This window comes from Colias philodice, chromosome 14 (genome assembly GCF_061535455.1).
Source record: "Colias philodice isolate Cphi_HAF_F1 chromosome 14, ilColPhil1 Martin Lab GWU primary, whole genome shotgun sequence".
Lineage (NCBI taxonomy): Eukaryota > Metazoa > Arthropoda > Insecta > Lepidoptera > Pieridae > Colias > Colias philodice.
The window spans coordinates 2,353,335-2,374,847 of NC_143099.1; the positions used below are offsets into that span (position 1 = coordinate 2,353,335).

At 31.8% G+C, this 21,513-nt stretch overlaps 1 protein-coding gene across 1 annotated transcript in view; it reads right to left on the reverse strand.

Moving 5' to 3' along the window:
- Positions 1 to 2,781: 2,781 nt before the first annotated feature.
- The window catches only part of LOC149482679 (uncharacterized), a 38,956-nt gene continuing 20,224 nt past the window's right edge, over positions 2,782 to 21,513 (reverse strand). Inside the window, exons 4-9 of the mRNA XM_089703346.1 lie at positions 15,840 to 16,045; positions 11,516 to 11,656; positions 10,078 to 10,280; positions 8,668 to 8,852; positions 4,362 to 4,485; positions 2,782 to 3,424 (exon numbers count right to left, since the gene is read on the reverse strand). Of these exons, the coding sequence (XP_089559472.1) occupies positions 3,320 to 3,424; positions 4,362 to 4,485; positions 8,668 to 8,852; positions 10,078 to 10,280; positions 11,516 to 11,656; positions 15,840 to 16,045 (964 nt within the window). The 3' untranslated portion in view covers positions 2,782 to 3,319. The remainder of the gene's footprint in view (positions 3,425 to 4,361; positions 4,486 to 8,667; positions 8,853 to 10,077; positions 10,281 to 11,515; positions 11,657 to 15,839; positions 16,046 to 21,513) is intronic.

The window sequence follows — 21,513 nt, forward strand, 5'->3', positions numbered from 1 at the left end:
TAGCATACGAATCATTTATTTGTTTACCCAGAGAAATATATACAAGTCTTAAATATAATTACAAAATACAGACCAAGTTTTAATTTTACACAAAAATAATAAACGTAATAACATTTAAGGCATACATAATGCGAAATAATCTTTTCTTATTTATGTTGAGGCTTATTTTGAACATTGTTAGCGCAATTTAAATTGATGTCTACAAAAATATTAAATGACTAATGTTTTAGCCACATTTTTTTGTTATATTATGAAGTCCATGACAATTAAGCCGGCTACTCACGTACCTGCCGTAGGGGCAATATTGGAACAATTTCGGTTCTCGGCGGTCAGAGTGATTTCAGTTGTTCTCTAAATTGCCCCTGCTTGCCTATACACATCACAATTAAGAAGCCAATTAAGGGTGCAATTCCAATATTGCCTCTAATGTTGGTATGTGAGTAGCCCGCATTACACAATCTTTAAAATATTTTATACAGAGTGAAAATTTGTGGAGCAGCTTAACTATATACATGTAGACTTTTAGAGCATCAGATTTTTAGTATTATGTATATTAATTTAAGAAAAATTTTCATTTGCTTAAGAATTCTAGACAAATTTTCAAAACTAATTATGAAACAAAATGAAGTAAGTTTTTTTGGTAATATTAGAAAAGTAGACTTACTTTTAAAAAATAAGGAGGAAAAAGGTAAATATTATATTTTTCATATTGATCTACAATTCAGTCTGATTGAGCTTTGGTGTACATACCAGAAACTTCCACGCTGTACAATAAAGGTTTAACACAAAAACATCGCAAAAACAAATAGCTAAACAATAACATTAGCATGTATTATCCTATCAATATCACAAATACTAAATAAGTTCTAATTACATTAATAGTTTAGTTAACACGATTAGAGTAAACTTTATAAAACACTATGCACATTGCACACTTATGTCATGCTCTACTTCTTATGGTAGTTAAAATACTTTATACATTACGAGTCACTAGTTCAGTTCTTAGTTACGATGCAAGAATTATACATATTATGACTTATTCTTAACTAGCTTTACGTCCGGGTTGACTTGCATTTTCCATTATTTTGTAACCACCGTTAAATTTTCAGTTTATTTTACTTGTTTCGCAAAAACTCTTCAGACTTGTTGCATGTTTCAGTATTGTAAATATTTAATCAGATAGATTGATTTTAGTTTAATTAATTAATAGAGTCTTAATACTTAATATAAATGGCAATCTGTCTGTCTGTACTATGAGTAAAGATCCTTGTGAATAAATAATTCGTTTAAGTATTGATTTACAGAGGCAACATTTACTTCATTACAATTAAATATTAACATTAGACATCAACATAAGAATCAATCTATATATACCTATAAAAATGAAACCCGTTTTCCTTGGTCACGGCATCACGCGTGAACGGGTGGACCGATTTCGATAATTATTTTTTTTATTATATTCCTTGAAGTACGAGGATGGTTCTTATGTAGAGTAAACGTAAATATGTACCACGGGCGAAGCCGGGGCGGACAGGTAGTTAACAATAATTTTGACGATGGTGGACGACGAAAAAGTGATGAATATTACTATTTCATCTGAATTAATGTTTTGTTCGTATTGTATCTCACAATATATCTGTTTTACGTTTTATAAAAACACATTTTAATTGCTTCGTTTTGTGTTGGTAAATTCTAGAGCATCGAATTATTTACACATAAAAATTGAAATAAACAAGAGGTGTTGTTTATTTGGCTTTATATTTAACACAATATTTGCAAAACTTATTTCAGCGCTTAATACAAAATTGAAAATACAAATATGAAAAGATTTTATTACACAATTATAATCATATAATGCAACAGTTAAGTACTTATAGTAACAATAAAGAATTACATACATCAATCCAATAATAAAGAAAACAAAATTTACCTAGTTAAGTAGTGGAATAAGTAAAAAAACTCACCATGAATATTTTGAAATAAAAAACTGTAAAAATATTACGAAATGCGCAAGTCTCGAATCCAATTTAACCCATATAATCATAATGTAAATTGTGATTTAGGTCATGTAAAAGTTATTTTAAATATAGATACCTCATATTAAAAATTACTATTCGTGAAACATTCTCAAAGGGGTAATGTCTTTTTGTACCAGTACAGTCGCAAATGCATTTTCAAACGTTAAATTCACAGTGAATGTTTCTACTTCGGTCAGTTTTACATTAAATTGTCACATGCACTCTTTATCGACCGCTCGAATACTCAAACAATTATTTTTAATATCAGGTGTAAGGAACCACATTTGTGTTATACACATATAAGGGTGCTTTCCCATTAATAATGTGCGAGGATGTGTAGCGAGGAATGTTTGTAAAGAACCAATCATATCACTTCATTCAGTTTGAAGTTTGAAGTGTTTAGCGTTAGAAGCGATACTATTGGTTTTTTACAAACACATTCCTTGCTTTATATCCTCGCACATTATTGGTGTAAAAGCACCCTTATGGTAGCTAAATAGTAAGTAAATAAGTATTTTGGTCAACGCGTTAACATTGCTATTTGACAATATAATGTTACCAATGTTCTGGCTATTTAGGAAGAGTGCTAATGTAGGAGACAAATGGAAATAATTTTATTGTTGTATTACATAAGTTTGAGAGCCGAGTGTACTAATACTATGCCATAAAACAGGATTCTTTGTTTTGTAATAGCACTCAGGATATAATATTACATATTTCGAATACTAAAATATTATCTACTTAGTGATTTTTTGACTTTTATGTTTGTTTTCGTAAAGTCAGTCCACCAAAGACTTCACTCGTCAATTTGGATTTTAGGCTTTACGTTATAACATAAATTATTGAAATTAGGTCAATGGTCATCAACTATTTTTTTTAATTCATAACAGAGCAGGCATTTGACCGCCATCCCGCCTGGTGGTAAGCGTAGATGCGGTCGATCGAAAGTGATGTCCTGAGAGAGCCTATTTATTCACTCTAGTTAAGACACTCTGGTTAACTATGCTGTTATCGATAGAACAATATCTTACAATCTCACACATCAAACTTTTGCCAACCCCAATCATGTACATTAAAATTGGTATTTTCTAGTCTTTGATTTTACGCGAGTATACATTTAGAAATTAAAGACTTTTTAACGGATTTTAAACGCGAGTTATTCATTAAGATATTATTTTCCCGACGTTTTTTAAATAATATAATTAATAAATCGCATTTAAAATCCGTTAAAAAGCCTTTAATTTCTAAACATTAAAATTGTTTGAGTATTCGTTATCACAATGTATATAAAAGTATCTCAGTTACGTGTTTAGTGTAACATATGGAGGCATATCGCTGGCTTGGCTGGAACACTGCTTATGAGCCTGGCCCGCTTTTGGCACCAGCACTAATTGCTCCAAATCACCCTGTATGTATAACCGTATTAGTTTGGTTACTGCCAATTTTATATGTAGCTTTGTGTATCGTTTTAAATGTATTTGTAAACTATGAATGAAACAATTTAAGCCAATTGTTTAATGATTAAATATACTTAGTACATTCTTTATAGAAAATGGCACTCTTTCAAATGGAAAATTAACTAGTTTATTATATGTATAACAATCAAGACTTAGACTTATAGAAAATTTGCCCCATGCATCGTAAGAAACATTAAAAAGTACATCATAAATACTAAGATTCAAATCATCGTACAAACAATACTATCTAAATATTATAACATAATATTAATGAATTGTAATTGAAACAAAAATTCATAATAAAGTCCATCGAGTTAACAAAAAACAAAACACAATTACGATAAGGCACGAAAATAACTTGACAATAAAAATGATTAACGGTTTCATTACGAAAAGTGAGCATAATGAAAAAAAGATACATTATACTATTCAGGAAAATTATGTCATCCGGGGAAATTAATTTTCCGGTTTTTATTTTCATCAAATCGCGTCGTAAACAAGATTTATTGTAAATTTTCTTACGTTTCTGCTTACAGGGCTTTTAGCGAAATGGGAGATTAATAAAATGTAGCAACTTTGCCAATTTGGAGAGTGGAAATATTTCGATTTCCTTATAGGTATTTTCCAGGAAACTTAATAGACAAGATATCTCTTTATTCTAAAAAAATAAAATATTAATCCCTACTAACTTCAATAACTTCATTGAAATTCAACGGAGATTTATTATTAAATTAAATTAAAAAAAAGTACTGAAACATAACTAATTGAATCATAAATTTAGAAACTACAATCATAAGCAATGAACCTCCCCACCCAACACTGATTAAAAAAAATTCAACGCAAAAGGTCTTCATAAATTATCCCTCATAATAATAAAGGCACATACCGAGAAGAGATAGCCGATAATAAGGTCTGCATCCCTGGGGGTGTCCAATGCGTCCTTTTCGAGGACGTCCGTTCGCAGCCATCGACAGTCTACGTATATTCTTACCGTGTTGTCGTCATGTACGCTAGAAATAAATAACTTATATGAAAGATATTAAAAGGTAAGCTTATTTTCCTTTTAATTGATGGTTTTGTGTAAGTGTTTAATGAAAAAAAAAAAAAACAAGTACAAAAAAGTTGTAGATATCTCTTTCTATAGCATGGAATATTGATTGTTTTTATTGCTTTGAATTTACTTTAAATAACCGATTACAATAACCAGTTTATACTTGCATCCGTATGTTAAACAATTAAAATTATTAAATTCACATTCATAAGTCAAACAACAATCTCTATATTGTGCTCTAGATTAAATAAAAACTCTAATATTGTAAAGTTCATGCAAATTACTATAGAAAAAGCTCCAACCATGCATTTTTCAATGAAGAATGTTCAGTTGATTATTTATTTCACCTTTATTCATATTGTAATCTATAAATATGCTTACGTTAAAATAAAAGCACTACGCAAAAGAGCTTCAACTAAACCGGGTCGCGTCTGTTTGCGACATACATTTCTGGGAAAACATAAACATAAAATACTGATATTGATATGCTAACGAAATACATCGAAAACTAATCTTCTTATATATAAAAATGAATCGCAAAATGTGTTGGTAAGCGCATAACTCGAGAACGGCTGAACCGATTTCGATAATTCTTTTTTTATTATATTCCTTGAAGTACGAGGATGGTTTTTATGTAGAGAAAACGTAAATATGTACCACGGGCGAAGCCGGGGCGGACCGCTAGTTTCAAATACAATTTGCGGGCCAATTATTCAGCATGCCTAGAAAATGAGTGAACTAATCCAACATTAATTGTACAGTACAGCTCTATTGTTTGGTAAGCCTTGCTCTACCAGTATCATAATAGGTATCAATTTCTCCCCTAATGGTCATAGTATATCAGTAGACAGTATAGTAAGATAAATTAGTTTGCAAGTTCAAAGAAAGCCATTTAACCTTAACACAACTCGGGCGTTTTGTATAATGTGAGGTGATTTAAGTGTCCCACACAATGCTTTTAAAGCGAACACAATTCACGTCCTTTGTCGTGAATTGCATTTACTTCTTTTATCATGTCCCTCATTATTCACTGCTAAATATTGTACTCCAGGGTACGCCACCTTTCTGCGCTTACAATTGCTTGACATGAGTTATTGCGTATGTAGTTAAGCTACATATTATAGAGGTGGGAAATATAATATATGACCTCATTAAGCGAAAGGGGAAAAAATTGGCGCAAAGGTACAGCTATTTTGCGAGGAACATAACAGTAAAAACGTCACGGAGGCAAACGGTGGTCGCAAAATGACGTACCTAGATTAAAATATAATTTACATTTTTTCAACAAGATGAGACTATGGAGAAAATCACTTTATTAATTGGACTATCTTAAACCGAAATAATTTTTCAAATTGGACCAATAGTTCCTGAGATTAGCGCGTTGAAAGAAACAAAAAAACTCTACAGCTTTATAATATTAGTATAGATTATGGCACAGTTCAGCATTCAAATATTTATGGCTAGCTACAAAATGTTTTGCACTGTATACCATCGCACTTCAAAGTGAGAACGAAATGCAAGCTATACTCAACCTGTTTGTGATTACTATAAAGGCGTATCAAACTACAGGTTTCAAGCAGACTCTACTTGTATCCTAAGATTTGTATCTTATATCTTGGGATTCATAATTCAGTTCAATATATTACTCTCTTGAGAAATCGTCTTAGAGTAAAATGAAAGAGGCGACATGACTATCAATTATTTTGTAACAGCAAATGAGATATATTTTAAATATGCTTGTGACAAATATAAATAACAAAAATGAAAGAAGATTTATAAAGGTATTAAAAAAGCGCGTTTTTAATCAAATACTTGATACATTTCGTTGGTTTAATATTTTATAATTTAACGAGAAGATCAAAAAAGTTATCTCTTTCGTAATTTAATAATTTAAAAATATTTAATACTTGGATTAAGAGGCACTAAAGTATGTCTCAGATACGCAAATTACAATTTCAACAGCCTTTGACCTCGTGAAATGATTTCATTGCAATACTTAAACCCGTTGAGCAAACAAAATAACGCAACAATTTTTCGCGAAGCACATTTCCTAACTATTTTTAACTTGCAAAAGTTGGGTTGAAACCCACATCATGGGCAGAATAAAATTTCCCTGGGGATTCGAGTTTCACTTCAGAATGCGATATCTGCTCGATTGCAAATATACATTTTTCATTCGGTTCGCTTTGAAAATATTTCTAAACTGTTTTACGTTAATGTTAACTATCGAATATGATCAATGATTTTTAGTATAATTTTAAAGGAGTTTAAGAGCACTAACGGTCGAACAGAAACAAATTTAATATTTAACTTTTCATCAAGAGTTCGACCTCGTTTACGAGATCAAAGGTTTGATTGAAATATTTTTAATCCGATGCTATTCAAATACTAATTGAGGCTGTATCCATTAGTTATATTTTAATTAAACCAGAAGAATAAAGATGGTTACAAAAGTAAATTACAAATCCTTTTAGTTTACTTCAGTGGCTACGCGAATAACGTTAAAGAAAAAGAAGAGTTCAAAAATAAAACTTTATTCAGTGATAAGGATAGAAAAAACAAGAAGGAAAATAGGTATCAGTGGTACGATAGCATATGCATGCATAGAAATACAATTCTAGATTTTATCACTAAAGACATAATATCTACTAAAAATATAGGTATACCTGTAGAGTCTATATTATATGTTTTATTGTATAAAGCTACTAATTGTTAATTCAAAAACTTATAAATTATAATTATAATTATATTAAGCAAAGCAAAGGCAGACCAAATATGCAATTAAGATATTTATATTTTTTTATCAGCATATCAGAGTACAGATTGACTTGCCCTTGTCAGTTATTGTAAAGTTTATAGAACTTAGTTGAGAAATGTTATCTTAACTACAAAGATGCTTGTTAGAGAGTTCAATAACAAATTGTTTACTTCCAAAAGTTTAAAGCAAACACCTGAAGTGGTTATATTCCCTCGATCGAGATGAGGTATTTTATATACAAGTTGGAACATTTTAAACGTAAACATTGTTCTATAAAGTGCTCATATTACGTGGAAATTAATATTAGCTATTTTGTGATAAATTGTGCACTAGAAACTGCGGAATGGAATTTAATTAGAATATCGATTGTTTGTAAAATTATAGTGGAGTGGAATTCCTAACGCTATTGATTATGTTGCATAATATTTTCAATGGAAACATTAAATAGGTATACTTATTTATTTATTTATTTATCAATCCTTTATTGCACTTAAAGAGAATAAGAAAGAAGAAACACAAACACTTAAAGATAGCTTAAACTAAGTACAAATGGCGGTCTTATCGCTTTAGAGCGATTTCTTCCAGACAACCTTTGGTACAGTAGAGGAATAAATATAAAATAAATGGGTAGTGCAATAATATAAAGTGAAAGGGGAAGAGTAATACAATATACCATACAACATAATACTTAGGTAGTAATTAATAATAAATATATAATATAAATAAATATTATGTTCGGCTAAGACTAAGGAAATAAGCTTTAACCATAGTTTTAAAAATATTTAGGGATTGAGCATTTTTGATAGAATCTGGCAGGGAATTCCACAGTTTAGTAGCATGCACAGTGAAAGATTCATCATAGAAATGTGTGCGATGTGGAGGCATTATTATCCTCAACGTTTCAGTTGAGCGAACCTCGCTACAATGGCCTCTAAACTTAAATCTTTCTTTAAGGTATGTTGGTGTTTTGGGATCAAATAAAATTCGGTATAGTAGTTGAAGAGCATGTGCATCCCTGCGCAACCGAACCGGCAACCATTTGAGCTTACTTCGGAACTCCGAAACATGATCAAATTTACGGAGCCCAAATATAAAGCGTATGCAGAAGTTCTGCAGGCGTTCGAGAATATTTAACTGTTCCATTGTTAAGTTGACATAGCTATATATTTTTTAGTTGACATAGATATATTTTAGACAGCATGATTAAACACTTTATTAAAATTTGTTTTTTGGTACAAAGAGAATATCTAATGAAATATTTCCATGCATACAATTATTTCATAAAGCAAAAATATTGGAAGAAACATAAGGCTATAACATCCTTTGATTCTAAATTCACACATACAAGACACAAACAACACCAAACTTGCCTCAATCACTTACCTGATAGCAATATGGTGCCACCTAAAGTCGTATAACGGTACAGCTAGGTATATAGACTGCGAGGGCCCGCCGCCCGCGTGCACGAGCCGCGCCGCGCCGCGCCCCGCCAGCTCGAGCGACAGGAACGAGCCCGAGCGCCGCCGCGAGCGCAGCGAGAACAGCGTGCCTTGCCCGTAGCCCCCGCTCTAGTGGGGCAACGTGAGTACGTTATAAGCACATGAGTATGTGCGTATACAATACGTTACATAATATTATGTGTAACGATAGATATGTTGCTAGCTACAGTCCTACAAGGGCACGGCAAGGTATAATGACTGCGAGGGCCCGCCGCCCGCCAGCTCGAGCGACAGGAACGAGCCCGAGTCATCTCGTCTTTTTTTAAAAAGGTAGAAGTCGCGAGTTATGACAGAATCTATTGGTTTAACTAGCGGCTCCTACCTTTTTTATGGCCAAGGCCATTAGGCCTGTCAAATCTTATTATTTATCGAACCGTTCATTATGCCCCATGTTTATACTTAACTTAAAATATAGTGGAATTGAAATAGTACAAATTTAGCTGACAATATTGAGCATTCCGACTACTTTTATCAGCTGATGATCTCAAGTCAATACCGCTTCATTATATTTTATACCAAATATTGTACAGCTTTAGTATTTTATTTTAGACAAAGACAAAAGTTCAGTGGCATTTGGTGCTAATGTTAATAGTATCTAATATTTAAAAATCAAAATTGGAATTTTAAAAACAAAATAAACTTTCTTCGCTGAAATCTTAATAAGGCAATTGAAATTCTGATAAAATTTAATCTGAAAAAAAAAACCAACTATAAATAATTAATTTATTTCAATTTGAATTGTAAGAGAAAATTTTAGAAATTCCTAGAATTATGCAAATATTTGGAAATTGCCTGAAGGTATTGCCTTAATAGTTATTTGTTTGTTGGAAGATAATTTCTAATCGCTTTGTATGGAACCAGGATTTAATTAATCTATTAATAACCTTTCATAATATTCCTTTGAACTTCACTTCGGCTTTTTAACGTTAAAATTTAAGTGGTTTTGTCTCTGTAATTTAGTTGTCTCTACATGCTGCTCTATATGAGCATAGAAAGTTAGCACTAAGCACAGTTCCTAAATACGTAGGTACAAAGTATATTCAGATCAAAGTTCAATTTAGTTTGTGAATAAAAAATAGTGTATTCTGTATTATTCATCGAGTTTTGTAAGAGGTTTTAGATACAATATCTTTATGTTGTGTTATCTATAATTTGTGTCACATAATTAGAACGCTCTATATTTGTAATAGCTTATACACAGCTCACGGATACGTGCCGGAAAAACAACAAAATAAATAAAACACATAATTTGACAATCACTTTATTAACCTTACAAGTTACAGTCAACACTTACCTCAGGCCGCAACCTCAAGGAAAGGAACAAAGTGAACTCCCTCGGGAACGCCTTTCCCGCAGCGAAAAGCTCGGAAGAAGCGATCCAAATGTAGGAGTTTGGGCGTAGCGTGAACGCGTGAGGGCGGTCTGACACGCGGCCCCAGCGCGCTTGAGCGGGGTGGAAGTTTCTCCGCGCGCTTGGCGCGAGTGGGTTTATTGTACCTAATATGGAAAATAAGGGTGCATTGGTACAATAAGCCTTAATAATAATAAAATTATTTTAGCGAGTAGGTAATGTTAAAGAGGTCAGTGCTTTTTTTAATAATAATATGAGCAAAATAACTAATATTAAATATAATAATATGTAATAATAAAAATAGAAGGTAAGGCATGAAGTAATAGGCATGAAGTTCGGCTTGAGCTGGGTGGAAATTACGCCACGCGTTAGGTGCGAGCGGGTTGTACCTGATCAATTATAATTTATAATTATGGATGCGTTACTATAATAGATTATGTTATTTTAAAGAAACTAGTAATTCAATAGGTACGTGTGTTTTTTTCTCTATAATAATATGAGAAAAGAAACTAATAATGTTAACTAGGGTAGCCATTGAGATCCGTTTGTTAATAAAATGAATATGAATTTGTAACAGAAAGATAGAGAGTGTAGTAAGCTATGAGTATATGTACGGATAGTGAACGGGTGCGGACGGTCTGACACGCGCGTGCTCGAGCGTGGTGGAGTTATCCCGCGCGCTTGGTGCGAGCGGGTTGCAACAATGTGAACATATTATTACCACAGATATTACGCAAATAAATTAAAAATTATATTGGCCTGTTTGGTATATACCTATTTTTAGAAACCTGTGCAAGGTCGAGTACTTAATTGGATTTTAAAAATAAGTTTATTCGTAAAACTGATAATGTGTTTATTCTGGAACATCGACGCCTCTTATGAATTGTTATATAGGTCGTCTGATCTCGATGGCCCATATAAAACTTTTTGTCTGCCCTGTCAAAGTGTGTTATGTGCGAGTGTTACAGCTGATATATTCTTGTTTCATTTTTACGATCCACTGGGCGATTAAACTTCTGGACATATATTTTTCTTTTCAGAGATTTTCGTTATATTCATGTTGCAGTTATATTACTTATGTGGAAAAAAACTATGAACTTATCTGTAATATAAAACAAAATATTCTTTAAAAAAAAGTTCATATTGCTAACTAAAATTATAAAAAATATCAAGAATTTTATCGCCTTCACAAAAGCCTTCATTACCTGTTTTCCACAAGAAAACAACATATTAATATTATTTCTGCATCTAGCAACATTTCATCAATGCACCGAGAACTGTCACGCAGACTTCTAAACTTTCTATAAACTTTTTATTGAAACATGATATTATGTACTTACTCTTTTATTATTTTTTTTCTCTTAACACTCTTTTTACTCACCTTCACAATCGAAGGAGTTACACGATGTCCACTGCTCCCCGTATCCCTCACACGTGGGTTTAGAGCAGTATCTCCGACGCGTCTGTCTCCCTCCCCCGCACGTTTTACTACAAGGCCCCCATTCTCCCCACCCGGCCCAACCTTTAAACATTTATATAATTATAAAAAGTAATAATAATAATTAATTACTACTTCATAGAAATATAGATTGACTGTATGTAATTTAAAAGTTATTCAATTTGTAAACTTTAGTATAATAAGTACAATGTAACGAGCTAATTTAAAATTATTGTTACTATAAAATACTTAGTACGCTAGTATCTACTATTAATTAAAATAATATATCTAAATCCAAATAAGTTTAATATTAATAAAGAAGTGAAATGGTTTTTCATCCTTTTCATGTGATGTATGTTATTCCAAGAAGGCTTCTAATAACATTCGAGTCTTATTCGAATTCAAATTAATAGATGTAGAAGATAGCTATCTTCGTGGGTAATTTGTATAAGATAACATTTACGATCAAAATATGAAAGTGATTCATTTTCATTTCAGTACAGGTAAAATAAATTTAAAATATCTATAAAAATGGTTCTTTAAAATTTTTAAACATATTTATCTATATGGAACATTCCCCTTATATTTATAAGACTTTTTATACAGTTTCAAACTTATTGAATTCATATAAAAGCAACAGAGGCGTAGTTTGACAGCAGCACGATCTACTCAAACTGACAGCGAATTTGCCAGACTCACTGCTATAATTTTAACTGACAGACTAATCCAAAATGGCTAACAATTTTGACAGAAAAAATAAGTTGTTTTATTAACGTTGAAGTGGATTTATCTATGTACCAGTTCATTTCCTAGAAATTTAAGAAATCCATTATTTGCAAATTTAATAATTCACTTTATAACTTCAGAATGTAACAAATTCAAAATGGATACAATTATAACGCAAATCCTTCCGCTAATTTGTTTCCCTTTCATGTTTAAACTATGGGAGTGGAGCGTTTTGACGAAGCTTTGTAGCTGCCTGAGGCGGGATTTACGTAAAATAATTTATGTTGAATACTACGTAGAAAACTGTCTTTATCCGACTGTAATTCAACATTTATCGGAGTTATCTAAGGATAATATATCAATACCATCAATCAATACAATCTTTACAGAATATTGCAATAAAAAAAATCTCTATAAAAACTGATGCCGAAAAAGAAGTTTTTAGTAGAGCCCGGATAAAATAATTTAAAAGACTTATCCCATTGGATTATGAGATATTATTACTCGATTCTGAATGAATGAATTTCGTCAGAAATAATATAATAAATACATAATAATTAATACAGAAACCGAATTAATTTATTGGTTACGTATAAAATATAGGACCTATTCGCTAAAGCTAAAGTGGACAAAATGACCAAAATTGTCGTGAAAGCTGAGCATGATGTGAAACCTAAGTAGTTGAAATACGATTCTACCTTAATATAAGAAAATATATAGGTACATATTTTACCACGAAAATCGTTTCAGTCTTCACACTAAGTTAATTATAGATTCCAGAACAGCTTTCCATATTTTAAATGAAATCTCCCCTGAATTGAAAACAGTGGCGAGGTTTATTCACTTAAAGATATACAAGTATTGATAAATGAACGTTTCTTTATGGTTATTGTGTTAGTGTAGAGCGAGGATATAACGCTATTTATAGTTTCAATTTCGTTTGAATGCTAAATGAACTGAGACGATTTATAACGATGAAGTTTAAATCAAATAAGCTTCGCTGAGATCGTAGTGAAAATAACGTGATAATAATGCAATGAAATTAGATAAAAAAACAGATACATGATAAAACCATTACCTATGATACCTATACCTGACATATACTTTGACTGAAAGATTTTTTTTTAAATTTTTACTAAAGTAAGCTCAAAAACAAGACCTTTTTCCGAACATTCTGTTTATAAATATGCTTAAATTAGAGAATCTCGATACATAATTGTTTCTTCTATATTTATATACAATCAATCACTAGCTATCGACTGGCTGCAAGACTATCTGACTAATAGAGAGCAAGTGGTGCGCCTTGATAATTTAACGAGCAGCAATGCAGCTTGCACATACGGTGTTCCACAGGGGAGCACACTGGGACCTACGTTGTTTTTAGCGTACATAAACGAGTTATGTAGTCTCCCTTTACATTCTGCAAACACAATCATGTATGCTGATGATACAGTAGTTATCTTCCACGCCAAATCGTGGAGTGATTTGAAATTGATAACTGAAAAAGAGATGTGCAAAATCACTGCTTGGTTAGAAGATAGCCTGTTGTCAATAAATGTTGAAAAAACTAACTACATCTGTTTTGGTAAAAGAATTTCTTCCATGCCTGGTAATCAATACAAAATTACTCTACATTCATTCCCCTGCAATAGGACATTAACATCAACTCCTCAGAATACTATTTGCACATGTGAAGAAATTAAAAGAACCTACGAAACAAGATATCTAGGTGTAATAATGGATGACAAATTAAGATGGGAACAACATATAAATAGCACAGTAAAAAGAATCAGAAGACTTATATTCGTGTTCAAAAATCTTCGGTCTATTGCCAACACTACTCTGCTCATCCAGGTATACAATGCTCTTTGCCACTGTATACTAACTTATTGTATATCTGTCTGGGGAGGAGCCTGCAAAACTCTAATGCTGCCTGTAGAAAGGGCGCAAAGGGCTGTTCTTAAGGTTATGTTCTACCTTAATTATAAACATCCTACAACTGATATATACAACAAATCAAATGTTCTTAGTGTTCGAAAATCTTATATTTACCAGTGCATCCGCAGAAAACATCGCATGATAGATCTTTCTAATACAGAGGTAAAAAGACTTAATCGGCTACCTATCCCCTCAACCTCATCCAAATTCGCTCAACATCAATATGAATTCTTAGCAACAAAATTGTATAATTTGTTAAATAGTAAATACAACGTTAGGGTTTTAAATCATAATAAAATTAAACGAGTTGTGAAAGATTGGCTAAAAGATATGGATTACGAAGAAACAGAAAAATTAATGATAGTAAATCACTAGGACGTATTCAACCACCCACCCACATGTCATACGTACTAACTTACTCACATGCTCTACACAAACACACACATGCACACACACAAACACATACACACATGCAAACACACACACACACACACACACACACACACACACACACACTATATATATATATTTATTATATGCGAACAGATACGTGCACACAATATTTATAATGGGAATGACTTCTTAAAATTGAAATATTAACTTCAGTTTTTCCTTTTTTTTTTTGTATAGATATAGTTATATTTTTTTTTCTCCTTTTATCTATTTTTACTGTATAAACATAAAACTGTGAGTTTGCAGAAACATATAAATATAATATAGATATAAAGACTGGGAAGAAACTGGCCTTCGAAACACAGTTTACCACTAGTTCGAAGGTCAGGGTCTGAACATAATGCTGTACCTGTTTCTTGAAAATAAATTTTTATTTTTTTATTTTTATTTTACTAACGAACTGAATTTAGTTAATTTCGCAGTATTACATCGACATTCCCCTGTGGTTGCTAAAGTTATTTAAAGGCAAATATAAATATCAGTTATAAAGTTGGAAGCCGCATTCTTATGAGATTCATCTTAGTTGCGATTCAGGATTAAGTTTTGGAAGCAGGAGTTTAAAAGTTATTTCGAGTTCGTGGTCGTGATGTGGCTTTGACGTTTTGAGCTGTTTTACATTATGTATTCTCAATCTGTGTTAGATAAGTTTGTACTCTTATAATCACTTTGGACGTGGCCATAATTTCGTAGTAGTGCAACTTTCCTTAACTTTTTAAAATCGTTTATTTTTATGTTTTCAAATAGATTTCTCTAAATACGTTAATCCTGTACCCAATTACCCATTGTCACTATAGAAACTGGAAAAGCAGCGTTATGTACAGTCTATGCTTCTATTATTTTGTTAATTAATTTTTACATGATATTCCTTGTTTACTTTCTAAATTATAATAGATGATTACACAATAATTTGTGGCATTTTATAACAGAGGAATAAGCCATAAATAATAATTAATTTGCTCAATGCATATCAAAATTTACATAATATTATGTACCAAATATCAACGAATTATAAATAAATAGATATTATGCTACTTAAATGGATGTCACGACAAATACAACTACGAAACAATATCTATTCACCTTACGATATCAACATCAGCACAATTGCTTCTACAGACGAACTAAAACTTCAAACTATACAATAACTTACCTACAGCATTCCAAATGCCTATATCTACACCCAAGCTCCACGGCACAGCTGCCGAGGTAGCCTCTAACCACGGACCATCAGGTGGCGTGGTCTCCAGATCCACAGCGGGTTCACTGACCCGCGCGAAGACCACCATTTCACTTTGTGGTGACATGCTCCAGTTGAAGCAGGTCAGCAGTTGTGAGCTGATCTTGAGGTTCACCTGTCTGTAAGGAATGTGGGATTTGAGTGCTGCTTGATAGTAAATTGTGGAAATCGATATGTTATTACAGCTGATTAATATAAAGTTAGATTAAAATAATAATACAAGATTATCAATTTGTAAAGTAAACGCGCTTTTTTGTTGTGAGTAATCTATACTAATATTACAGAGCTGAAGAGTTTGTTTGAACGCGCTGATCTCGGGAACTACTGGTCCGATTTGAAAAATTCTTTCGGTGTGAGATAGCCCATTTATGGAGGATGGTTATAGACTATATATCATCACCCTACGACCAACAGGAGTGGGGCCACGGGGGTGAAACCACGCGAAGCAGCTAGTAAAATAAACAATCACACAAAACTAAAATGTGTCCAATTTAATGAATAATAGGATAATAGGCTCTTGTAAAGAAATAATTAAAATCTTCAAACCAATACTCTATAGGAAATAAAATATAAATAGTGGTTATATTTAAAAGTAGGTATAACAACAAACAAAATATTATGTATCCGATGAACTATCAATCAAGTAATTTACCCAATAAACTCTAAACTTTGATAGAATCTAGAGTATACACTATACATATTGAAGCAGTTTAATGGTATAAATCTTGCCTCATTCTATTCTATAGCTGTGTACGTAAAAGCGGAATATCTATTAAAACTTTGCTATTTGAAGTGAGCCGAACTATTCGAGCGAGCAATTACACCGGTCCCAGGTGAAATAAATAAAGCTATGTAATTTCACACTCGATTGTAATTTTAAAAATGTGCTCTAGATTTCAGAGCTCTTCCATATTTATGAGTTTAATGGATTTCAAAAAAGTTTATTTAAGTACCAAACTAATGCAATCTATCTCGCCGACCGTGATCGAGTGATGAATATTCAAACTTTTAGATTTTATTTCGATTGTCCTTTGTTACAAAACTGCTTCAGTAGGTTTGTAGAACACTCTATTCAAATTTAAAACTATCTCTATTAAACCAAGAGATAGATAAAGAAGGTGTTATGATAAATGACAAGGGCCGATTTTTCAATGCTTGGATAAAACTTATTCGTCGAATAATGTATAAAACTACTATTTTAAAAACGTATTCTAATTGTCCGTATTTGACAGTTTACGTGACATTTTAATATTAACGTGTAATACTTTATTGGACGGATAAGTTTTAGCCCGGCCCTTAGTATATTATTATTAATCAAGTAAAAAATAATTCCATAATTTTTTTAAATATCTTAAATAGAATAGATGGTTCACTCTAAACAAGTAACGCAGCAACGTGATGTATAATAATAAAGCCTTTATTTCCGAAAAAAGTTGACATATATAAACATACAATTTAGAGAGTAAACTTAAAAACAAATTTCACTATAAAATAACGTGATGTAAATAAATATTAAAAAAAGCATGTTACACCGGGACAAATTTTATTTTGTATGGAAATAAAGTAAACTTTCAATAAGAAAACTACACAAATATAAAAGTTATTAGACATCGAATAAGGTAGAATAATGACGCATTAAAAAATGTAGAGTCGTTTTTTATTCAACACGATTTCGTGGTTCTAGCTAGTTTCATAGAAAAGTTATTTTACAAAGTTTCATCTTAAAGGATTACCTTCGAGGCGGGAATTAAACCGCCAACGGTGAGGGAACCTTTTTCTTTCTTTGCCACAATCGATTCCCTAACCCAGTTTTCTAGGTTTGCTAGCAGGTCAAACAAATGACACACAATTTACATAGTCTGTTGACATTTTAATTCGCGAAATCCAGACTTTAATATTTATCCCTTAATCAAATAATCTGCGTAGAAATAATTCAATCTAGGTTTCTTAGAACTAATATTAAATTAAATTCGTGCTGAATATAAATAGAGGTTTAAGAGGTAGGTGGGTAGTCGAAGTGAGATGATTTATTAATTAAATTACCTACACAATATAGCTTGTTCTAACATTTGCTTATTTTGTGGATACTAGCTACACACTACAAATTATGCAAGTACGCATAATGCTGATATTATGATACATATATGTATCTATATCTCAAGTATATACTTGAGATATAGATTAATAAATAAAACGAAATATTAAACCATAAATTGGGTACAGTAATTGGATTTAAACAGTAATATAACTCATAACTTTCCGACAACATCAAGTTATACGGTATCATTGCTAATGCATTACTCAAACACTCAAGTTAAAGTTATAACTTATGTCTATACTGAAATTACCTCGCTACAGAAATAACGCGAGAGTATTCGTGATCATTTTTCATTGCGCAATTATAGAATAATTAACACAATTTGTTGAATGTAAAGTAGAAATGGTAAGATAGTAAATATAAATTACCTTCTAAGTCTTTTATGCATTATTTATTTGGATTATTTGCATTTAGTACAATGAATATTTGTTATTTCATGATAATAATCAGAATATAATCGACTGAAATAGGTAGGTATCCTTACTATATATCTACACTGATGAAGCTATAAAACATGCGTACAATATATTATCGAAATAATATTCATTTAAAAGTAAAATGAAGTTGAAATGAAGTTACGCCGTCGTAAGTTCTAGAACATTCTTTTGAAAGAAATACGAATAGAAATAAAAGCGTTTAAACTGAAACAGTTTTAGTAACAACTAAAATGATATAAAAAACCTTCATAATTATACTCATACAACTTCAACTTATGCTCATTTGTTTTCAATAATCATTTTTTAAACCATTATAGCAAGCCTATGACCACTTACTATACTTTCAGCAAACTTTTCGTTGTAAAATTTTAGCAAAAATAATGTCATTTCTACACAAGTAGTAGCAAACAAAGATATACTAAGATGTACGAATGTTTGTGTGCTATTTTCACGAGTGAATACGGGACTTCATTTGAGAGATTACACGCAAGGCACGTTGTATCTGACATAAGTCAAAGCTTAGCTCCTGCTTTTTGTGTCTTTGCATTTACATGCGAAAAGATTGAAAGCAATGAGAATTCTGGGATATTAGTGTTTATATTTTATTATTTACCTACGTGATAAAATAAACCTAATAGACATGACTTCAACCACAATTCAACCAAGAGGAAAAACAAAAGTTTTATTGACTTTAATTTTGTAGAGACACTTAACAAAATATTGAAAATTAATTAATAATTTTAATATTTCTATTCATTCATCCATTTTAGTTGCGCATCCATTTCAGTCTCCCAAAAATGAGTGCATTTACTATTTTTAAATAAATTCCCTTTATCAATATTCTTCGCTTCGTAGATACGAGAAACGGCATTCCACAAGTACTGTTTGGTCTCCACTCTACGTTGATAAGATAGAATTCTGTTACTAGCATAAACTTTTATTTTATCTTGTACGAGTCCGTAGCGAGCGCATAAAAGCAATAACACCAACAGCAATACAACTTTTACAATGGCTTGTACGCATTAGAACTTATTCAAGCGAACCAAAAAGTTCAAGACGAATATATATTTGGAGATATCTGAGTACCTACATAGTAAACAGATATTAACAGTAGCGAAACTCGCTACAAATCGTTCGAATTGACTCTTAATTAGGCATCCACTTAGAAGTATGATATAAGGATGGACGCATGCACCGGTGTGAATGGTAATTCTCATTGTTAATAAGAGTCTATTTTTTTTTACTCTTTGGTTTCATGTAATTGCGAATCATCATCGTCCGATATACTTGTACTTGGGTCTTGGTTATACAATAAACTTAAACTTAGAACTTAGAAATCTCGACGAGGTTTATGTCTGTGGGAGTAAACCGTTTCGAACGTTTTGTAGGGAGTAACCCTACTGTTCGTATCTGTTTACCGTGGTACCCATTGCGATTCGTATCACGCAGCACTTAGGTAGCAGAAATTTAATTACACGGATCGCGAGCCCGCGAACTTTGTTGGTTTAATTGAGTTCCATACTAATCTTTAACTCGCTCTTAGCGAAGTACGATACCTAAGTTATAGGTGTGGAAGTTGGGAACCGCTAATGGCAACACTGTGTTCGAATCGCTGATACTCTTCGGGAGGTAGAAAAAATCTATAATTTACTTTGGGTAAATTTCAGGGAACTTTGCCATTAAACAATCAACGGGAGTTTTTAGGTTAAAGTGGTTTTTATGTAAAGAAAAGTATTGAAAATGTCAAAGTGTAACAAAGAGAATAAGGTGGTTTTAAACGATTTTCTTTTAAAATTCTGTTTGAGGTTCGAATGAAATTATACCTATCTTACTAACTCTGTGAAACATCGCGTAATATTTTAAGAGTATATTTACTTATTTTATGAATGAATGAATGAATGAATGAAAATAATTTATTTGAGCTAAAACAAGGACACAATACGAAAAAACACAGACAATATACGTTCAATTTTTTTTGTGTATTGTATATAGAACTCTATCCTTTATATAAATTTGTTTAAGATAAGAGCAGCCACGTAGCATCGTTATACTTCTCTTTACTATTCTTTCAGTTTAGAGTATCAAGCCTTTATTCCAAGAACATCCTTTAGTTTTCATTTCTTAAAACGGAGCATCCACTCAAAATAACATTTGTTATGGTGGATGGTATAAGTTAAAGAAACAATTTGTTTAAAAACATAAACTTAAATCTATACTTAACATTATAAAGAGGAAAGGTTTGTATGTATGTATGTATGATTTTCACGCATAAACTACTGGACCGATTTTGATGAAATTTGGCACAGATAATCTTTAGACCCTGAGAAAGAACATAGGTTACCTTTTATTACGAAATATGTACCACGGGCGAAGCCGGGGCGGACCGCTAATTATTAATAAACATGACATATTCATGAACTATTAATAATTATAGATAACAGCTTGCGTGTGTTTATGTCACTATATTATGGCATTAGCATAGTATAAAGATGTTATTTGTTATCATTATTCCATAGAAGATAATTTAAAAGAAAAACACTTAAATGATAAAACAATATCGCTATAAAGAGTCGTAGTATGTCAGTACAGTTGTAGTGTATGTCATAGTAAGAAATCGAGTTATATAATACATGCGATGTTCCCAGTCTGCGCGTGTTAATTAATCAGTTAAATTGTTAGGAATGTCACGGGAGTGTGAATCTTGTTAAGCTTATGCCGTTAACCTTTACTTGGGGTAGAATGGGATTGTGTGGACGTGGAGTTCCCTTTGGCGGAATTCTTTGGATTTCATTAGATGTATTATAATGTGTCTATGTGTGTGGATTTTTTTACTTTATCATACAGACAGTTCCTATTAAATAGTATATCCACATTTAAGTGTTTTTCGATTAGTTATTGCCATATTTTTAACCGACTTCAAAAAAAAGGAGGAGGTTATCAATTCGGCCGGTATGTTTTTTTTTTTTTTTTATGTATGTACACCGATTACTCCGTGGTTTCTGAACCGATTTACGTGATTCTTTTTTTGTTCGATGCGGGATGGTGTCGAATT